Below are 19,724 nucleotides of genomic sequence, written 5' to 3' on the forward strand. Positions count from 1 at the left end.
TAAATGGGATGTGCAGGCTATGTGGAGTTTTCCATAAATGGAATCTGAATCTGAAGAGGGAGCACTTCCATCTGCAGAGCGCAGGCCAGGATTCCCAGGAGCAGATCTGCTGGAGTGCCACATAGATAGGGAGTAGAAGGAAAGGGTTTTCCTCTCCTCCCAGACACACACAGAGCAGCTGAGAGTCTATAATTGCATCTATAGCATCATTCTTTTCCCACTTTTTATTCCCGTCTCTAAATTTCTCAAGCAGGAAGCACCATGCTCTAGGCATACCTGGATTAGCACTGAGCAGCACATGCAGATCATTTAGTGGGCCTGAAAATAGCACATTTTAAATATAAAATTTCAGAGTTATTTTCTTTCTCCTTTCTTATAAATAGAGGTAATAAAAAGCAAGGGTGAAGACAGTTCAAAAAGCAGGGAAACATAATTTTAGCACCTGCAAGTGCCCAATTCTGCATGCAGGAGAAACATCTTCCAGCAGTTCTGTGGCGCAGAGTCGAGTTCTTGGAAGAAAAGGTAAGGTGTCTTGGACACTCAAATCCAGCAGGTACAGCAGGACAAGAAGCTAGGCTGTTCACTGACCCCTCAGGGGACATCCCTAACTTCAGAGGGGGAGAACTGGAACTAAAGTAAAGGCTGTGAAGAGGGAGATGGTTTCACCAGAGATAAAGCTCAGGACAAGCCCAGTAAACCAATCTACATCTGTACTTCTACAGCAAAGGCATAGGGAACCTGAGATAGGACCTGGAGGGGGCAGACAATCCATAGTTTGGGGGTGTCAAAGGCAGAAATGTCTCTGAGAGAGCCCACAGATGTTCATGTTCCCTCTCTGAATGTGCTATTAAACTGTATTTCATTGAATCACAGAATATCCTGAGTCAGAAGTGACCCACAGGGATCTTCCAGTCCAACCCCTGGCCCTGCACAGACACCCCAACAATCCCACCCTGTGCACTCCACTAAGAGGGGCGTCCAAACTCTCCTGGAGCTCTGGCAGCCTCGGGGCTGTGCCCATGCCCTGGGGAGCCTGGGCAGTGCCCAGCACCCTCTGGGGGAAAAACCTTTCCTTGATATCCAGCCTAAACCCGTCCTGGCACAGGCTGACAGCGAGAGGTTACAGAAATGAGTGGCAATAGTGGCAATAAGCAGAAACAACAAACCAGCACCACAAAAAGTTCCTGTTGAATGGGACAGATGTAGCAGCTTTGCAAAATATGAGTGTGTCTAAGATCACAGACAGGATTCCATTCAGGCTGTAAACGCAGCCATGGGGACAACCCCTGAGGCTACCCCAGCACTGCCTATTGCCATGTCATAATCCTGGCCAGGTCTGTACACAAGAGATTGGTCTGGGGGTATGGAGAGGTTGCTTCATGTCCACCCAAAATCTGGCTCTGCCTTTTTACAGTGGGGCTTCTTTCCTGAACTCAGTACTGTAATTTGTTTAAAAAAAAGCATGACAATAAAATCACAGAATCACAGGATCAATGATGTTGGAAAAATCTTTGAGCCCAACCGTCCCTCCACCACTGCCATGTTCACCACTAAACCATGTCCTAAGTGCCACATCCACATGTTTTTCAACACTCCCAGGGATGGTGACTCCACCACTGCCCTGGGCAGCTGTGCCAGTGCTCCACTAAAAGAATTCTTCCTAATAACCAACCTGAACCTCCCCTGGAACAGCTTGAGGCTATTTCCTCCTGTCCTCTGCCTATTCCCTGGGAGCAGAGCCTGACCCTCCCCACCTCCTGTCAGGGAGTTGTGCAGAGCCAGAAGGCCCCCGCTGAGCCTCCTTTTCTCCAGGCTGAACCTCTCCAGCTCCCTCAGCTGCTCCTCATCAGAACTGTGCTCCAGACTCTTTTCCAGCTCTGTTGCCATTCTCTGGACAGGCTTCAGCAAATCCAGAGATGCTTTGCTCCAGTATGAGCACTGCTCATGCAAAAAATCAGTTGATTTAATCCAGTTCCAACCATTAAGGATAAAGTAGTGTTTGTCCAGGGGAAGCTCTCTGGCAGTTGCACTCAGCAAACGTTTCCTGACATGTTCCCTCTACCACCCAGGCTTCTTACAAGGAGGAACGCAACACCAATTTGCACAGCTATGAACAGGCCATGTTAGGGAAGCTGAGAAAGCAAACAGCCATACAAAAACCAGATGGAAACAGCTATTTCAAGCTAAGGGACTTTCTAAAATATGACATAGAGAACTAAGTATCTCAGCGCCCTTACAACAGTCATGATCCATTTTGCTCTTTATCTGCATTCATCAGATTCTCTGTGCCCACCACAGCAACTCCATGGCTTCTATCAGCTCAGCTGTGCAAGTGAATGGCTGACACACAACAATATTCCACTGGCCAGGCAAATCTGTAACTTCAACACACTGTTATCTAACTGTGCTTCAAGCTTATTTTTGACCATCCCTCACCAGCAGCACGTTGTGGTGCAGAAGGTTATGTCCACTGCCAAGGATGAAATCTAAGATCAGTGAGAAGTCTACTCATATGATAAAACACCCACTCAAACCCTACAACAGTGCCCAGGACTGGGTACCTGGTAGATACCTACCACAGAATCACAAATGGCCTGGGTTTCAAGGGACCTTAAAGCTCATCCAGTTCTACCCCCCACCATGGGCAGGGACACCTTCCACTATCCCAGGCTGCTCCAAGCCCCATCCAACCTGGCCTCAGACACTTCTGGGAATGGGGCAGCCACAGCTTCTCACCTGTGCCAGGGCCTCTCCACCCTCACAGGGGAGAATTTCTTCCAAATACCTGATCTAAACCTCTCCTCTGACAGTGGGAAACTGTTTCACCTTGTCCTGCCCCTACATGATGTTGTAAAAAGTCCCTCTCCATCCTTCTTACAGGTTCCCTATAATGAGCAATGAGGCGTAAGTTAACTAGAGCAGGTGGGAAATTCCTGCCAGAAGGAGTTTTGCAGCTTAAGGATTCAACATCTTGACACACCAAACAATGAAGTAGCTTCTGCCAAATAATGTTACTTTTCATAGGGAAAGTCCATGTCCAAGAGCAAAAAGCTAACAATGACTTTCCAAACATGAGGCTTTTTCTGAAGAGAAGCATGTGGGAGGATATAAACTCCAAACAGAAAGTGACCTTTTAAAGACACAAGGGACAAACAACCACCACGCTTACATCACAGCAACATACCATTTTTCCTACGGTGGTTGTTTCCAAAAGATATTTTATTGCCAGAGAAATTGAGTCCAATTTTCCAAACAAATTTAGATTACTCCTAAATTCTCTACTAGTGTTGTGGGTTGGCGAGGTTTAGAAATTTTTTCCATTATTATGTTAAGCTAGCCGGGATGGCTCTCCTATTAGCCGTTAAGAGCTGGAGATAAAGGACTGCTGAAGCAATGATGGCCCATTAGGGAAAGGTGGAGTCCTGCTTTTGTGTTCCGCAAGTAAGAGGACACTGGGGGTAGGAGAACTACACAGCTCGCCGGCCGAACTCGAGGAGAGAGGTTCCGTTTCTCCTGTTGGGATCAGGCTTCTTGGATTTGGACTGCTAAAGCTTGCTGTTTCCTCTGAACAACTGGGAACTGGGACGCTCACGGTGAGCAGAGCTCCTTCCTCACCCTTTTCTTCCACCTGGGGTGGTGAAGCTACCTCGCCCCCTCCCCTGCCCCTGCAGCAGCCGCGACTAAGAAGCCGCCCGCCCTGGTCCATCGGAGAGCCATCGGTGACTGAAAAAGGGACTGGGACTGAATTCCGTTCTGTTCTGTCACTGTTTTTTTTCTTTCGTATAGCTGATGCTGTTTTTGTTTGTCTTATAAATATTTCAGTAAAGAACTGTTATTCCCAACCTATACCTTTTTTGTGCCTGCGAGTTCCTGAATTCCCTTTTCCTGGTAATACTGTCCCTTTAAACCGGGACAGATCTTGGCGCCCGAACGTGTGGCACGAGGTTAAGGAATAACAGTTCTTCAGTTGCCTGAGATTGTTTTTTTTTGTGTGTGTGCTAGCAACATGTGGTCCAGTTTAATCTGGTTTGGGCTGCACGTGTTCATACATGTATATCTCCCATTTGCAAACCCTTACATAAGCATGGGCCCTGTAACTAAGGCTACTGTGACTGTTATCGAACTTGCTTTATGGGTTGATAAGGTGAGGAATTCATGGATTTTTAACTTCCTTTGGACGGCGGGTGCATGGATTCAGGGATACCACACACTAAATGCATGTTTTTGGGATTACTTTAATAATGGCACCTACTGTGAGGGAATAACACCAGGGGAAATTTTCTCCCAACCCCTCACCCAAGTTTTTGGGTCTACCCCACCAGTTTTTGAAGGGTTCAGATTTCCTCTGAATGCTAATGATATCGTACAGTGGCTGGTGTTAATGATAGGCTTGTCCTATTTAACATTAAGAGATAACGGGGGATTGAGCTGGATAACAACTCTGATACCTACTCCAGGAAATAGGGGTGCTGCCACAGAGCCTGACCCTGCCCCAGAGACTAGGGATGCTGCCACAGAGACTGACCCTGCCCCAGAGACTAGGGATGCTGCCACAGAGCCTGACCCTGCCCCAGAGACTAGGGATACTGCCACAGAGCCTGACCCTGCCCCAGAGACTAGGGATGCTGCCACAGAACCTGACCCTGCCCCAAAGATTAGGGATGCTGCCCCAGAGCCTGACCCTGCCCCAGAGACTAGGGATGCTGCCCCAGAGCCTGACCCTGCCCCACAGCCCATCTCAGAAAGAAACCAACCGGAGTGGGTGGGGCTTCTAGTGAAGCAGATGAGTGAGATGGGCCAGATGATGAAGGAGTACCTCTCCCCAGCTGGTGAGAAGCCCTGCCATAAAGGGGGAGAATCCAGTGATGCTGTAGTGGAACCCATAGGTGTTACATCTGCCCAGGGTCCAGGTGAATTGCAAGGGCACTCACAGCCAGCAGCAGTCGCCCCTGTAGAAACTAGGAAGTCTAAAATGAAAGCAAGGCACCTAGACAAAGAGGACCAGAGAGGAGGGCCCTCACAACCAGCAGGGGAGCCAGAGGTTGAAATCATCACTGAGTCCCTGTCGTATGAAAATCTCCGCAATCTGCGGAAAGATATTGCACGACGGGGCCGGGAGGCTTTGACAACTTGGTTACTTCGGGTCTGGGACCTTATGGGTACAGGTGTGCACCTGGATGGTACAGAGGCAAGGAATTTGGGATCCTTGTCCCAGGACTCAGGTGTGGACCAGATATTCGTAAGGGAGCCAGGCCCACTTCCCCTCTGGGAGCGGCTTTTAATGAGTGTAAGAGAGAGGTTTGTCAACAAAGAAAGAATGCAGGAGTACCATAATAGAATGCATTGGAAAACTGTTGAGGAAGGGATTCAACAGTTGAGAGAGGTGGCGGTACTGGAGGTACTCTTTGGGAGGGATGGACAGCATGACAATGACCCTGACAAGGTCAGGTGCACAGGTCACATGCTGTGGAATCTGGCAAACCGAGGGCCATCTCAATACACCACCTTCATTGCAATGATTAATGCTGATGAGCACCGAGAAACAGTGAGCTCTGTTGCTAACAAGCTTAGGGATTTTCACAGTATGATGAATGGCGTAGTGCAGGCCCAGGTTTCTTCCGTGGTCCAAGAGATGAGGGGGATGAGGGAGGAGATCAGGGAGGTGAGGGGGATGAGAGGTGACATAAGTGAGATGAGGGAGGAGATCAGGAAGATCAAGGCAGCACCAGTGCGAGCCTCATACCCCAAGGTTACAGCCCAACGCTCCCCAGCTAGTGGAAGAGGGTACACCCCACGAGCTGACCTATGGTTTTTTCCTGCGTGACCATGGGGAAGACATGGGAAAATGGGATGGGAAACCCACTTCTGTCTTGGCAGCACGGGTGCGTCAACTGAGGGAGGGAAATGCTAACCGAGGGAGCTACACTAAAGTGAAGGTAGCCTCAACCTCCCATGACCAAGGTGCTGGGCATTACAGAAGGGAGGATGATCTGTCAGACCCACTTGAAGGAACCTCCACTATGTATGTTCAGGAAAGGAGTAATAGCCAGGGCTAGAGGGGCCCTGCCTCTAGCCAGGGAGAGGCACGGGATAACAGAGTCTATTGGATGGTGTGGGTCCGATGGCCTGGCACATCAGAACCACAAGAATACAGGGTATTAGTTGATACTGGTTCACAATGCACTCTAATACCATCAGAACATGTGGGGGAAGAGCGTGTTTCCATTGTTGGGGTGACGGGGGGATCACAGGAATTGTCTTTGCTGGAAGCTGAGGTGAGCCTGACAGGGGAGGGGTGGCAGAAACATCCGATTGTAACTGGCCCAGAGGCACCGCCCATTCTAGGCATAGATTTTCTTAGGAGTGGCTACTACAAAGACCCAAAGGGATACAGATGGGCTTTTGGAATAGCTGCTGTAGAGACAGAGGGCATTAAGCAGTTGAACACCTTGCCTGGACTGTCAGAAAACCCATCTGCAGTGGGACTTCTGAAGGTGGAAGAGCAGCGAGTGCCAATTGCCACCTCAACAGTGCACCGCCGGCAGTACCGGACGAATCGAGATGCTGTGATCCCCATCCACAAGATGATCCGTGAGCTGGAGAGCCAAGGGGTGCTCAGCAAAACCCACTCACCCTTCAACAGCCCCATCTGGCCCGTGCGCAAGTCTGATGGAGAATGGAGATTGACTGTGGACTATCGTGCGTTGAACGAAGTGACTCCACCACTGAGCGCTGCCGTGCCGGACATGCTGGAACTCCAGTACGAGCTGGAGTCCAAGGCAGCAAGGTGGTATGCCACCATTGACATTGCTAACGCATTTTTCTCCATTCCTCTGGCAGCAGAGTGCAGGCCTCAGTTTGCCTTTACATGGAGGGGCGTGCAGTACACCTGGAATCGTCTGCCCCAGGGGTGGAAACACAGCCCCACCATCTGCCATGGACTGATCCAGGCTGCACTGGAAAAGGGTGAGGCTCCAGAACACTTGCAATACATCGATGACATCATTGTGTGGGGGAACACGGCAGTGGAGGTATTTGAGAAAGGAGAAAAGATCATACAGATTCTGCTGGGAGCCGGCTTTGCCATTAAAAAGAGCAAAGTCAAAGGACCTGCCCGAGAGATCCAGTTCCTGGGAGTAAAGTGGCAAGACGGACGGCGCCAGATCCCCACTGAGGTCATCAATAAGATCACCGCAATGTCTCCACCAACCAGCAAGAAGGAAACACAAGCTTTCCTAGGTGCCATAGGCTTTTGGAGAATGCACATTCCTGAGTACAGCCAGATTGTGAGCCCTCTCTACCTGGTCACCCGTAAGAAGAACGATTTCCACTGGGGTGCTGAGCAACAGCAAGCCTTTGCCCAGATCAAGCAGGAGATCGCTCATGCAGTGGCCCTTGGCCCAGTCAGGACGGGACCAGAGGTAAAGAATGTGCTTTATTCTGCAGCCGGGAACCATGGCTTGTCCTGGAGCCTTTGGCAGAAGGTGTCTGGGGAGACTCGAGGGCGACCTCTGGGATTCTGGAGCCGGAGCTACAGAGGGTCTGAAGCCAACTACACTCCCACAGAGAAGGAGATCTTGGCTGCCTATGAAGGAGTCCAAGCTGCCTCAGAGGTGATTGGGACGGAAGCACAACTCCTCCTGGCACCCCGACTACCAGTGCTGGGGTGGATGTTCAAAGGAAAGGTTCCCTCTACCCACCACGCCACCGACGCCACATGGAGCAAGTGGATTGCCCTCATCACGCAACGCGCCCGCATCGGAAACCCAAATCGCCCTGGGATTTTGGAGATAATTACGAACTGGCCAGAAGGTGAAAATTTTGGTCTCGCCGATGATGAGGAGCAAGAACAAGTGAGCCGCGCTGAGGAAGCCCCACCGTATAACCAACTGCCAGCAGATGAAACATGCTACGCTCTTTTCACCGACGGCTCCTGCCGCGTCGTGGGAATGAACCGGAAGTGGAAAGCAGCCGTATGGAGCCCCACACGACAGGTTGCACAAGCTACTGAAGGAGAAGGTGGATCAAGTCAATTTGCTGAACTCAAAGCTGTTCAGCTGGCCCTGGACATTGCTGAAAGAGAGAAGTGGCCCAAGCTCTACCTTTATACTGACTCGTGGATGGTAGCCAATGCTCTGTGGGGTTGGCTGGAAAGGTGGAAAAAGGCAAACTGGCAACGTAGGGGAAAACCAATCTGGGCTGCCGACGAGTGGAAAGACATTGCCACCCGGGTAGAGAAACTACCTGTGAAAGTTCGTCACGTGGATGCCCATGTCCCCAAGAGTCGGGCTAATGAGGAACACCAACACAACGAGCAGGTTGATCAGGCCTCAAAGATAGAGGTGTCACAAATAGACCTGGATTGGCAACACAAGGGAGAATTGTTCCTGGCTCGATGGGCCCATGACGCCTCAGGTCATCAGGGCAGAGATGCCACGTATAAGTGGGCACGAGACCGAGGGGTGGATCTAACTATGGACAGTATCTCTCAAGTCATCCATGACTGTGAGACGTGCGCTGCCATCAAACAGGCCAAGCGAGTGAAGCCCCTCTGGTATGGTGGGCGTTGGTCCAAATACAAGTATGGGGAGGCCTGGCAGATTGACTATATCACACTGCCTCAGACCCGCCAAGGCAAGCGCTACGTGCTGACCATGGTGGAAGCCACCACCGGATGGTTGGAGACCTACCCTGTGCCTCATGCCACTGCTCGGAACACCATCCTGGGCCTTGAGAAACAGGTCCTTTGGAGGCATGGCACCCCTGAGAGAATTGAGTCAGACAACGGGACTCATTTCAAGAACAGCCTCATAAACAGCTGGGCTAGGGAACACGGCATTGAGTGGGTGTACCATATCCCCTACCATGCACCAGCAGCTGGGAAGGTCGAACGGTGCAATGGCCTGCTTAAAACCACCTTGAAGGCACTGGGTGGGGGGACTTTCAAGAACTGGGAAAGTAATCTACCAAAGGCCACATGGTTAGTGAATACCCGAGGTTCCACTAACCGAGCAGGCCCTGCCCAATCTGAGCTCTTGGGAACACCAGATGGAGATAAGGTTCCAGTGGTACACATGAGAGGTATGCTAGGGAAAACTGTTTGGGTGAACTCTGCCTCCAGCAAAGACAATCCTGTCCGTGGGGTGGTTTTTGCTCAAGGACCAGGTTGTACCTGGTGGGTGATGCAAAAGGATGGAGAAACCCGATGCATACCCCAAGGAGACCTTGTCCTGGGGTGAACTACCTATGATACTGTGTATGTAACTGCATGTATGTATGTAATTTAAAGGTTCTAATTTAATGTAGTATGTTAGCATGGAAAAAATTTGGGGTGGATAATGTTGTGGGTTGGCGAGGTTTAGAAATTTTTTCCATTATTATGTTAAGCTAGCCGGGATGGCTCTCCTATTAGCCGTTAAGAGCTGGAGATAAAGGACTGCTGAAGCAATGATGGCCCATTAGGGAAAGGTGGAGTCCTGCTTTTGTGTTCCGCAAGTAAGAGGACACTGGGGGTAGGAGAACTACACAGCTCGCCGGCCGAACTCGAGGAGAGAGGTTCCGTTTCTCCTGTTGGGATCAGGCTTCTTGGATTTGGACTGCTAAAGCTTGCTGTTTCCTCTGAACAACTGGGAACTGGGACGCTCACGGTGAGCAGAGCTCCTTCCTCACCCTTTTCTTCCACCTGGGGTGGTGAAGCTACCTCGCCCCCTCCCCTGCCCCTGCAGCAGCCGCGACTAAGAAGCCGCCCGCCCTGGTCCATCGGAGAGCCATCGGTGACTGAAAAAGGGACTGGGACTGAATTCCGTTCTGTTCTGTCACTGTTTTTTTTCTTTCGTATAGCTGATGCTGTTTTTGTTTGTCTTATAAATATTTCAGTAAAGAACTGTTATTCCCAACCTATACCTTTTTTGTGCCTGCGAGTTCCTGAATTCCCTTTTCCTGGTAATACTGTCCCTTTAAACCGGGACAACTAGCCATGAGGCAAAACAGCTTCTGCTTTTCATTCCCTCTGGACATGTCTGGGAGATAAATAATTTACTACCAAAATGTGTGACACAGCCTGCAAAGGATGACAGGAGATGAGGACAATCAGCTTCATGGGAGCTTTGCCAGAGAGAAGCATCCCTAGAACACTGCAGTCACAGAATGGTTTGGCATGGAAGGGACCTTAAAGCTCAACTCATTCCATCTGTTGCCATGGATAGGGACACCTCCCACTGTCCCAGGCTGCTCCAAGCCCTGTCCAATCTGGCCTTGGACACTTCCAGGGATGCAGCAGCCACAGCTTCTCTGGACACCCTGTGCCAGGGCCTCACCACCCTCACAGGGAGGAATTCCTTCCCAACATCCCATCTAACCCTGCCCTCTGGCAGTGGAAGCCATCCCCCCTTGTCATGCCATCCCTAGTCAAAAGTCCCTCTCCAGCTCTCCTGGAGCCCCTTTGGGTTCTGGAAGGGACTCTGAGCTCTTCCTGGAGCCTTCTCCTCTCCAGGTGAACACACCCCCAGCTCTCCCAGCCTGGCTCCAGAGCAGAGGGGCTCCAGCCCTCAGAGCATCTCCATGGGCTCCTCTGGACTCATCCCAGCAATTCCACATCCTTCCTGAGCTGGGATCCCAGAGCTGGATGCAGATTCTCACACTGGGGAGAAGGGCCAGACAACACAGCCTGAGCATGACACATCCCAATTCCACGTGCTGCAGCCCCCTCCCACTGCCCCCAATCTCTTTTCTCCAAGGCAGACACCTGTGTCACTATGACACAGCCATTAAGGCCCACCCAGATATCTACTGCTGTAGGCAGGAATTTTAATTCAGCAGATCAGGTTTTTTGGAGGATGACTTCAATCACGTCAGGAGAGACATCCTCCCCCTGCCCACTGCATGACTGACACTGAGGTATGATCATCAGCTCCCAGAGGGGCCCAGAACCTGTAGTTCAGCAGTCAGAGATATTTCTCCTTTGCAAAGTTTTGAACATGTCACAAGGAGACAGATTTCAACAGTTTCCCACAAAAAGTGATGGGATGCTCTGTAACATGTATAAGCAGAACCATACACTGTTAACCTTTAAAAAGTCAAAAATTACAAACATAAATAGACATAAAACAATAGTGAGATTTTTTTCTGTCTCTGGGATATGGTCCAGGAGCAATGCTGCCCACCTCAGGCCAGTGGGTCTGGCCTAACATTCACCCTGAAGTGAGCACTGCTATTTCCTGGGAGTCATGTGTCATGGATCCTGCTGCCACCCTATCCATCACACTGCTCCAAGCTCCTTCTGGGAAGAAAGCAAGAGAATCCCAGGACCCTGTGTAATAGCTGCCATGGGTACAAAGGGAAAGGAGCCCTGGGATGAACCGGGATCATCTGAACTGACTGCACAGGCCTCCCAGCAATGCCATCAGCAGCCAAGGGAGCTGTGAGTGGCTGCTGCAGGGTCAACCCCAATCCCATGGCTGCAGGGGAATGACTTGCTGACAACTGAGAAAGATCAGCCACCTCAGACTACACCACAAGTCTGACGGCAATCTACTAAACCAAATGCTAAAGCATAAAGTTACCTTAAATAGTTATGAGTTTGTGACCTTGGGAATCACTCCTGGAGGACTGGCTGTTTTGTTTCATCTTCTCAGGACTCACAGATTGGATTTTAGCTGGTTTTGTGTTACTCATCCCCATTCCCATTCCCATCACTGCTTCACACTACACATTCCTAATTCAGCAACTTGGTAAGTTAGAGGAATTTACCTGAAGACATTAAGCTGTAACTTGGTAGTCACATAACCCACTTGGGTCACTTGGCTTTAGGCACAAACAATATTTTTTCCCAGAGCTGTAAATTGGTGCTCAGAGCCAGGCTGAGGAGTGAAGTGCTGTACCCACAGGGAGAGCAGCCACCCAGGCTGATGCCCTTCTCCACATACCGAGGTTAAGAAAAACCAACACATCAGGCTGGAGAACTCACAAGGCAAATCCTCTGTGCAGATGTGAAGCATTTTTGTAGGAATATTTGCAGAATGAATTTTAATTTCTCTGCTGTCTGCCTCCTCTACCTCCCAGAGAATCCAGGGGATGTTCTTCACCACATTCAAGCTTTATGGCAAAGCCTCAGCTCATGCTCCTTCCTGCAGCACTTTGCTGCTATTTCATACTGCTATACATATTAAAGATGCTTCCTTGCAGCATACACAGCCCATTAGAGCAATTTGTTTACAAACAGGACTAAACAGAGCCAATTTCTCCCAGCCTTATGTTACACAGAATTAAATGCTCTCTAATTTAACTACCAATGCAAGTGACGCATGGTGCCACCTACATGCCCTTGGACAAGAGCCAGATGGTTTCCCTCCCACATCACACCACATCTCTGCTAGAAATAAACACTCAAGGGTAAAACCAGGGGAAAATACTCATATCCTTAATCCCCACAAGGGACTCTGGGCCAGCAGAGATGAAGCATAGGATGAACACCACCATATAGCACTGCCTGGATTGAAAGGATTTTAATTCCTTATCAGCTGGCCAGAAGTTCACCTATTTTGTTCCTTTTACTGGTCAACTTTCCCTTGTATCCCAGCAAAACAACGCAGCTCTTGCAGACATACCTTACCATATTAGGTAATGTGAGTCCTGAAAGTGGAGGACTCGGAGCCTTCCTTGGCTCCCAAACACAGTCCACAGGCACTGGGGTGGCCACAGGACACTGGGAAAGGGGCAGCAACAAGTGGGGACTCCCAGGACTCCCAGTACATCAGTCTGGCTACAACAGGACATTCACAAAACACTTAAGAAAAGCTATTCCTGATCTTCTAGTTATTAAACACATCCATTTTTCACAAAAAGGCAAACAACACAGTGACAAAAGTTGAACTGAAGCCTCTGTGGAAGGATAAAGTGGCACTACAAGCAAAAATATAGGTGAAAAATAGGACACATCAAAATCAGGACTCCCAGGTCATAGCTCTGAATCAGCAATAACATTAAGACATTGAGTTTGCATAAGGAATTTTCCAGTTCACTGGAACTCGTGAAATTAAGTTTAGAAATTCAGCCCTTCTAAAACAGAGATTTAATTTATATTGGTATCCAGTTGCATTTGGTGATTTCAGTAACAGTACAAGTAGGCAGAACACTTATTTACAAACAGGAGTGAGCCTGGTTCATTCCATAAATCAAAGTGCAGGGAGACACGAATGGAGCCTATTTAATCCACTTACTGCAGCTGTAATTCACAATCAAACATTTCAGTGCTATTCCTCCATAAAACTTAATTCCATTAGTGTGTCTGAGGTTTATACTAGGCTATACAGACTGTCCTGAAGGCAGTTCATGACAACAGACATTTTGTTTGATACTTTTACTGCCCAGAAATTGTTATTTTACAAACACAACACTCAGTGTCTTCCTCTGAATTTAAAATTTTCCTTTGACAAGGCAAAGTTGAATTGGGCTTGGAGCAACCTGGGATAGTGGGGGTGTCTCTGCCCATGACACTGGGTAGGAATAAGTAGGCTTTAAGGTTCCTTCCAACTCAAACCAGTCTGTAATAAATTCTATTATTTGAAGTAATGGCCAAGTCAAAGCCAGCAGAGTCAGGGATAAAGAAAACCTGCTCTGAAATGGAACACTGGAACATTATCTTTAGTCTTCATCATCATCCTCCAGCTGCTGCATCCCAGACAGGCCATTGATCCCTATCCACACTGACTCTGTTGCATTTGTCCTCACTGGCCTCACTAAGACTGGAATTCCCACTGGTATTCTGCAGTCAGTGGCTTGAGGGAACAGGGAACATTTCCCAGCTCCAGCCTCCCCCCGGCTCAATCTGGGTCTAACACGAGCTTTCAGACTCTTCCAGTTTTTATTTTCTGAGAAACAGAGACAAGACTGTGGCCAAGCTTTTCCCCTACCTCTGTTTTGAGCTCAGGTCTCCCCAGACCACAAAAAAATTTCCTTTGCAGCTCCTTTCCACAGGAATCATGGAAAAACCTCTCCTAAAGCTGCTTCCCCAGAGGCTTTGTCCAGCCTTTGTCCTTGGACCCTTTAATATTAATCCCACAGTAAAACTTTGTCTGCTCTTCCAACTTTCCACAGTGCACCCAGGCAGTCTGTATCCTAAGGAGGGAGGTAGGCTGGGAGCAGAACACATGGAGGATCCTGACACATCCCACTATGAGACCTCTTGACACATCCCACTATGAGACTTGCCTAAACCTCAGCCAAAGTGTCTGGGATGGCTTCCCACTCTGGTGCTCATGAGCTCAGTCAAAATAATTCATCCACTTCTGAGAATTAGAACAACATGTATTTGCTCCATTTTTTCCTCCCCCAAAACTGCCTTTACCTTTCCTCTGCTAGTCTCTAGCACTGCAGAGCTTGGAGGAGAGATTTCAAGTAAGGCCTTTTTTTGGCTTCCATGAAAATCATCCTGATATCAGCCAAGATATAAACACTGGAGGATAAATGTAACTGTTCCCATAAAATAAGATTCTCTGGGCTTCTGCTACTGAAACTCCAGACTGTTCAAGGTCACAACCTGGTGACATTCGGCACCTGCCATTCTAAAACTATAGTTACTGAAGAATAATGCTTATTAACTGTACTTTCTTATTGGCACTAGAACTGAAAACAGAGAGCTGTTCCATGATTCCTGCCAAAGTGGTGGCCAGTTAGGACAGAAATCTCTGATTTGGATCTCAAACCAGGAAAGACTGACCAAGTGATATGATACTGAAGGCATGCATTCAAGAATATAAACAAGGAACTGGATAAAAACAAGAGGACTGGGAAAATGGGAAAAACAGCTCTGGCAGAGTGGGAGGAGAGTCTAACCCAGGTCTAAGATATGTTGGTGCATAAGAAAACATCTTGCTGGTGCCCTGAAGCACCTGCACAAAGGGGCTGATGCAACAGACGGGAAGTTGCACTGCATTTAGATAGATCCCACAAGAAAATCACATCAAGTGTTAGACAAAACACTGTTAATTTGGGGAAAACCAGCATTATTAACTGTAAGAGACTGGGTGACCTTGAATTTTTGGGCAGATGGGTTCTACCAAAGTGCAGCTTATGCATCTACATGAGTAGTGAGGACTGTGCTCAATAAAATCTTCAGCAATTTTAGGACTAGACTCCAGGAAGCCTCCAAACCTGCAGCCTCAGCTACTCTTTTGTCTTAATTTAGGTAATCTGGGACAACTTCCCAGAAGAACAAGACATTCCCAGCAAGTCCCAAACATGCCTGCTGGAAACAAGGTGTCCCTATTATGATTATTACTTTTTACACATTACAAAATTCCCCTCCTTCAGTCTTACTGTGAGGCAGCAGAAATGTCAAAACAATTTTAATGACGATAAATGGCCAAATCTTTCCTGCAGGATTCAGTGAAGATTTCAGGAAGCTCTGCATTGTGATGAGCAGAAACTCCTGTGGGAAGAGCTGGCCTCCTTGAAGCAGGTGATGCTTCTGTGAGCAGGAATATCTCACATTTCAAGTGGAGTAAAGTGCAGAGCAAGCATTGGGAAAGCAACGGCTGGCATGGAAAGATAAGCACATGCTAGAAGCCATCCCAGCACCACGTGAGTCTCTGGTCCCAGCAAGGCTTGCCGTGACTTTGCTGCATTCTGACTGAATATTGCAAGAAGGAAAACAAAAACAGGGTCTGAAGAGTGTTATTGCCAATTTTCAGCAAAGAACCAGTTAATTCCAACTAAATGATGCTCCATCACTCTATTGCATTGCAAAGTATAGGGAAAGGCTACTCCAACTTCAGTGTTTTCCAGCAAAAATGAAACATCCCACAAACAGGCTGACCCCCATGCAACCTTACATTTGCTATTTCTCCCAGGTCTTCCACATTGCACTTTAATAGCTTGGAAATGTCTTTAGCTTTGACATTGTCAGAGTCAGTCATGTTGTCAGGCTCAAATGTGTTTCAGACAAAGACAAACAAAACCAAAGGAAATCAAGGCAATTTGGAAAGACTCAGTAATTATTATAAAAGGAAAGAAAGGGCCGCAAAGGACGAGACTACTGCAAGAACAGGGGAACACTGAACAACCTCTGACATGCTGCTTGCAAAGACCATTTCCCACAAGAAAACAAATCTGTGAGGAGACAGGAGAGCAGATTTCAGAAATACTGAAATCCTGTCGAAAATAACAGCAGTTCCAAGATCAAAGGTCACACCTTCCCCAGGACACCTGAGATCCTGCTGCCCTGGCACTACATTCCCTCCAGGCTCCACACCTCCTGTGCAGCTCTCCAGTAGCCAGCATTGAACTCAGGACACTCTGCAGATACACCTTATCTTTCAGAAAAGAAATCAGTAAGTAATTTGCTGCTTGGAACTACCTCCCTGTTCATACTCCTCAGCAAAGCCTGAACCTCTCCTACAGACAAGAGTAAAAGCCACAGAACACTCTGCCACCAATAGCCAAGGATGAGACATTAGTGATTCAGATATATGGTCTCACTTACCCGGGTTTCCTTCACTTCCTCATTTCCATCAACTTCATCATCATCCTAGGAGGAAAGGCAAACAATGTAATTAGGCAGCTCTGGAGACAACAAAATATTATCCCAAGAAGAAAATGTATTGTTTACAGAATCAGTAAGGCTGGAAAAGACGTCCAAGACCAACAAATCCAACCTTTGACCGAACACATCATGTCAACTCCACCAGAGCACAAAGTGCCACATTTGTGTGTTTTGAACCCTACCAGGAATGGTGACTCCACCACTGCTCTGGGCAGCCTGTGCCAGTCCATAACCACCCTTTCAGTGGAAAAATTATGTGATGCTAATGTTAAGAAAACTCCTGTCAAAAGAAATGCCTGTCCAGATGCTTTTGGCTAATTATCAGATCTGGTTTGGTGTCCTAATGGTCATTTAGAAAATCTTGGTATTGAGGACAGAATGACTCCCTTGAGATGGCTCCTGCCATTCCAATGCTTCTGAGGAGTTGGGAGGAAGTCCCTAATACACTGAGGGAAAAAAATTTGGAAAAACTGCACATCTGAAATACTGACCTTATATCCAAAAGTACCTCCACTTCAGTTACACTCCAGGTAGGAAGTCTTGTAATCCCAGGTATCGTGCACTTGTGTAGCTTCTCTAAGCCACTTCCCTTTGTAATTGCTCCAGGATTTCATGGAGCAAATGCAAACTAAAATGGCATCCCAGCTGACTCTGGACTCAATTAGTTAACTACAATTTGGTAATTTTTATTCCTCCCATGAAAAAGGTGATCTATTTTCCTAGCTGAGGCTCTAACCAAAGTTTGGAGGGTTGGATTTCTTCCCTCAGACTGAAGAAATCTTCTGAAACCAGGACTAAGAGAAACGACCATGACACAGATAGCTCTTCTGAACTTATGCTGTGAGTGTTCCCTGGCGCTGGGAGAGGACCCAGACACAGGTTTTCTTCCTGCTGTCTTTCTTTCAAGGGGCCTAAAGAGCAGACGAATTTGGGCTTGAAGAAATTTGAAAATATTTCAGGTGGCTTGTGATCTCCTTCCAAAGGAATTAGACTTTGAAGCTCTCCTCTCCCACGTGGGCCTTTTCCCAGTCCAGGGTTTCCATGATTTGGCTCAGGAACAGGCTGCCCAGAGCCTGCTGCTCAGTTTGACATAGGCCAAACAGGGATATGAGACCTTTGGATATGCCAGTCTAAAAGAGAGCTGGGGAGGGAAGAACTAATGGGAAATCAATGGACTGGGAAGAGAACCATGAAGTTTGGAATTGGAAAAAAATTCACCCTGGAGTTTCTCTTTCTAAGGAACTCAAACTTACATCTTGTGCTGAGAAGATGATGCCGGTGCCTCTTCGTCTCTCTTTCGGCCGTCGCCGCTCTCGGATCGACTGTTTGTTCAGGGATCTGTCATCTGAATCCTGATCTTCACACTCTGGCCAAGCAAAGAAAGACTGCTTTGGTTTCAGTGATTTACATCTGTGTTTTGCTAAGGTTCTGGGGCTCTTTTCAAGCTGACCAAGGTCATCTTGCCTTGTGTTATATTACAAAGGAGTTATTAAACCAAATGAAATGGAATTTTAGTGTCCTACTACAGCTGAACGCTCACACTCCTTCCCTCATCAGAGCCAGGGAAGTTACCACAGCTGCCAGCTCTCCCCAAGTCATCCTGACTTACTCCTGTTCTGAGGACAAACTGTACTAGGGGAACCTCTTTCCCCAGCTCTAATAGCTAAAGGCTCCTGATCACTGTCTCATTTATTTGTTCAAAATGGAAAATGGAAGATATCCTTTTATCCCTCTGTTACAAGCAACAGGAATTTGCTTAGCTTCATTTAAACAAGTAACATTTGTTTTGTGATGTGGCAGCTTCCCTCAGAGTAACAAGTAAACTTGTTCTCTCCATCTGTACACACTGGAAGTTCTAAACCACAAGAAAACCCTTGAGCTTTGTCGGTTCTTCACTCTGCTGGTACGTACCATTTTTCTCCATCTCTGTGGCTGCTGCTCTGAAATCTGCTGGATTAATGGAGTCCAGCCCTAGATACTTATTTGTTCGAGTCAGGTATGAACTTGTATAGAGCAGAGGTGCTGCTGTGGAAGGAGACACAGGTGTCGTGGGTTTGTCAGGCTGTGCTGGGCCCCTCAATCGCCGATAGATGGTCTAGAAACAAAGAGCCGTGACAGAAAAATAGTACAAGTAGCAGATTTGGGATTTCAGGGAATGCAGTAACTTTTCAGGGTGCAATGTTTTCTTTGCTGCTGCTGGAAGTGATCACCTGCACTTGCCAGGACAGGGCCTTTCTATCGGATTAGGATGGATGTTAAAGTCATTGCACAGCTACAGTGTAAAAGCAACCTCCCCACCTGGAAGATCTGGGATCAATCCCTTTGTCCCTAAAGCTCATAGCAGGAGACACAAGTTATTTAATAGAAATACATGATTTAGAGTGAAAAAAACAGTGGGGGCAGGGGCAGAAAACTGGTCTTTCCAGCTTTCCATTACACATGGAACATCTGTGGAAAAATGTGAGCACAAAGTCTCTGCCTAGACTGCACAGCAGGATGGATCCAGGCCACATTTCTATCATTAGCCTTCTCATTACACTTTCTGGGATTTACACAGTTTTATTTTCTGGCAAGAGACAGAAAGGTGAAATTCCCAGAAGAGAGCAACGGCACAGCTAAGCTCCAGCACCTCCCACATCCACCTCCCTAGTGCTGAAGTGCTGCTCCTAAGTGAGCAGTGCCTCTTTCCAGCTAGTCTGTCCCCCTCGGAATAAAAAGATAACCCCCAAGAACTTCTCCTGAACGGTTTCATTAGCTCTCAGGCAGGGGTACTGAGGCAGAAGGATCACCTCGTCATCAGCCCTGCCCCACCGCGTGCGGCTCTCGGGCCTCTCGCCGCTGTCCTGGGCTCTGTCCTGCTGCTCCTGCGCCTGGCGCTCTGCCCGCGAGCGGCTGAACGTGCGCTCGGCCTCCTGCAGGTCCGTCAGGGTCACACCCTGCAGGGAGACAGAACCCTTCCAGTTATGCACAGAATCATTGAACCCCACGCTGCTTTGGCTTGGAAGGAACCTTAAAGCTCATCTCATCCCACCCCCACCATGGGCAGGGACATCTTCCACCAGATCAGGTTGCTCCAAATCCCATTCAGTCTGGCCTTGGAAATTTTCGGGGATGGGGCAGTCACAGCTTTTCTGCGCAACCAATTAATCAGCTCTCTTCATCCTACACATGAATGTGAACATTT

General features: G+C 48.1%; 1 protein-coding gene across 4 annotated transcripts in view; it reads right to left on the reverse strand.

Moving 5' to 3' along the window:
• PPP1R12B (protein phosphatase 1 regulatory subunit 12B) overlaps positions 1 to 19,724 on the reverse strand; it is a 143,741-nt gene that overhangs the window by 37,875 nt on the left and 86,142 nt on the right. For all 4 annotated transcript variants that reach the window (XM_033080055.1, XM_033080057.1, XM_033080056.1 and 1 more), the window contains 4 exons: positions 19,330 to 19,476; positions 18,452 to 18,635; positions 17,794 to 17,906; positions 16,481 to 16,525 (listed from right to left, as the gene is read on the reverse strand). In XM_033080055.1, the coding sequence (XP_032935946.1) occupies positions 16,481 to 16,525; positions 17,794 to 17,906; positions 18,452 to 18,635; positions 19,330 to 19,476 (489 nt within the window). The remainder of the gene's footprint in view (positions 1 to 16,480; positions 16,526 to 17,793; positions 17,907 to 18,451; positions 18,636 to 19,329; positions 19,477 to 19,724) is intronic.

Source organism: Catharus ustulatus, chromosome 25 (genome assembly GCF_009819885.2).
Source record: "Catharus ustulatus isolate bCatUst1 chromosome 25, bCatUst1.pri.v2, whole genome shotgun sequence".
In the NCBI taxonomy this organism is placed as follows: domain Eukaryota; kingdom Metazoa; phylum Chordata; class Aves; order Passeriformes; family Turdidae; genus Catharus; species Catharus ustulatus.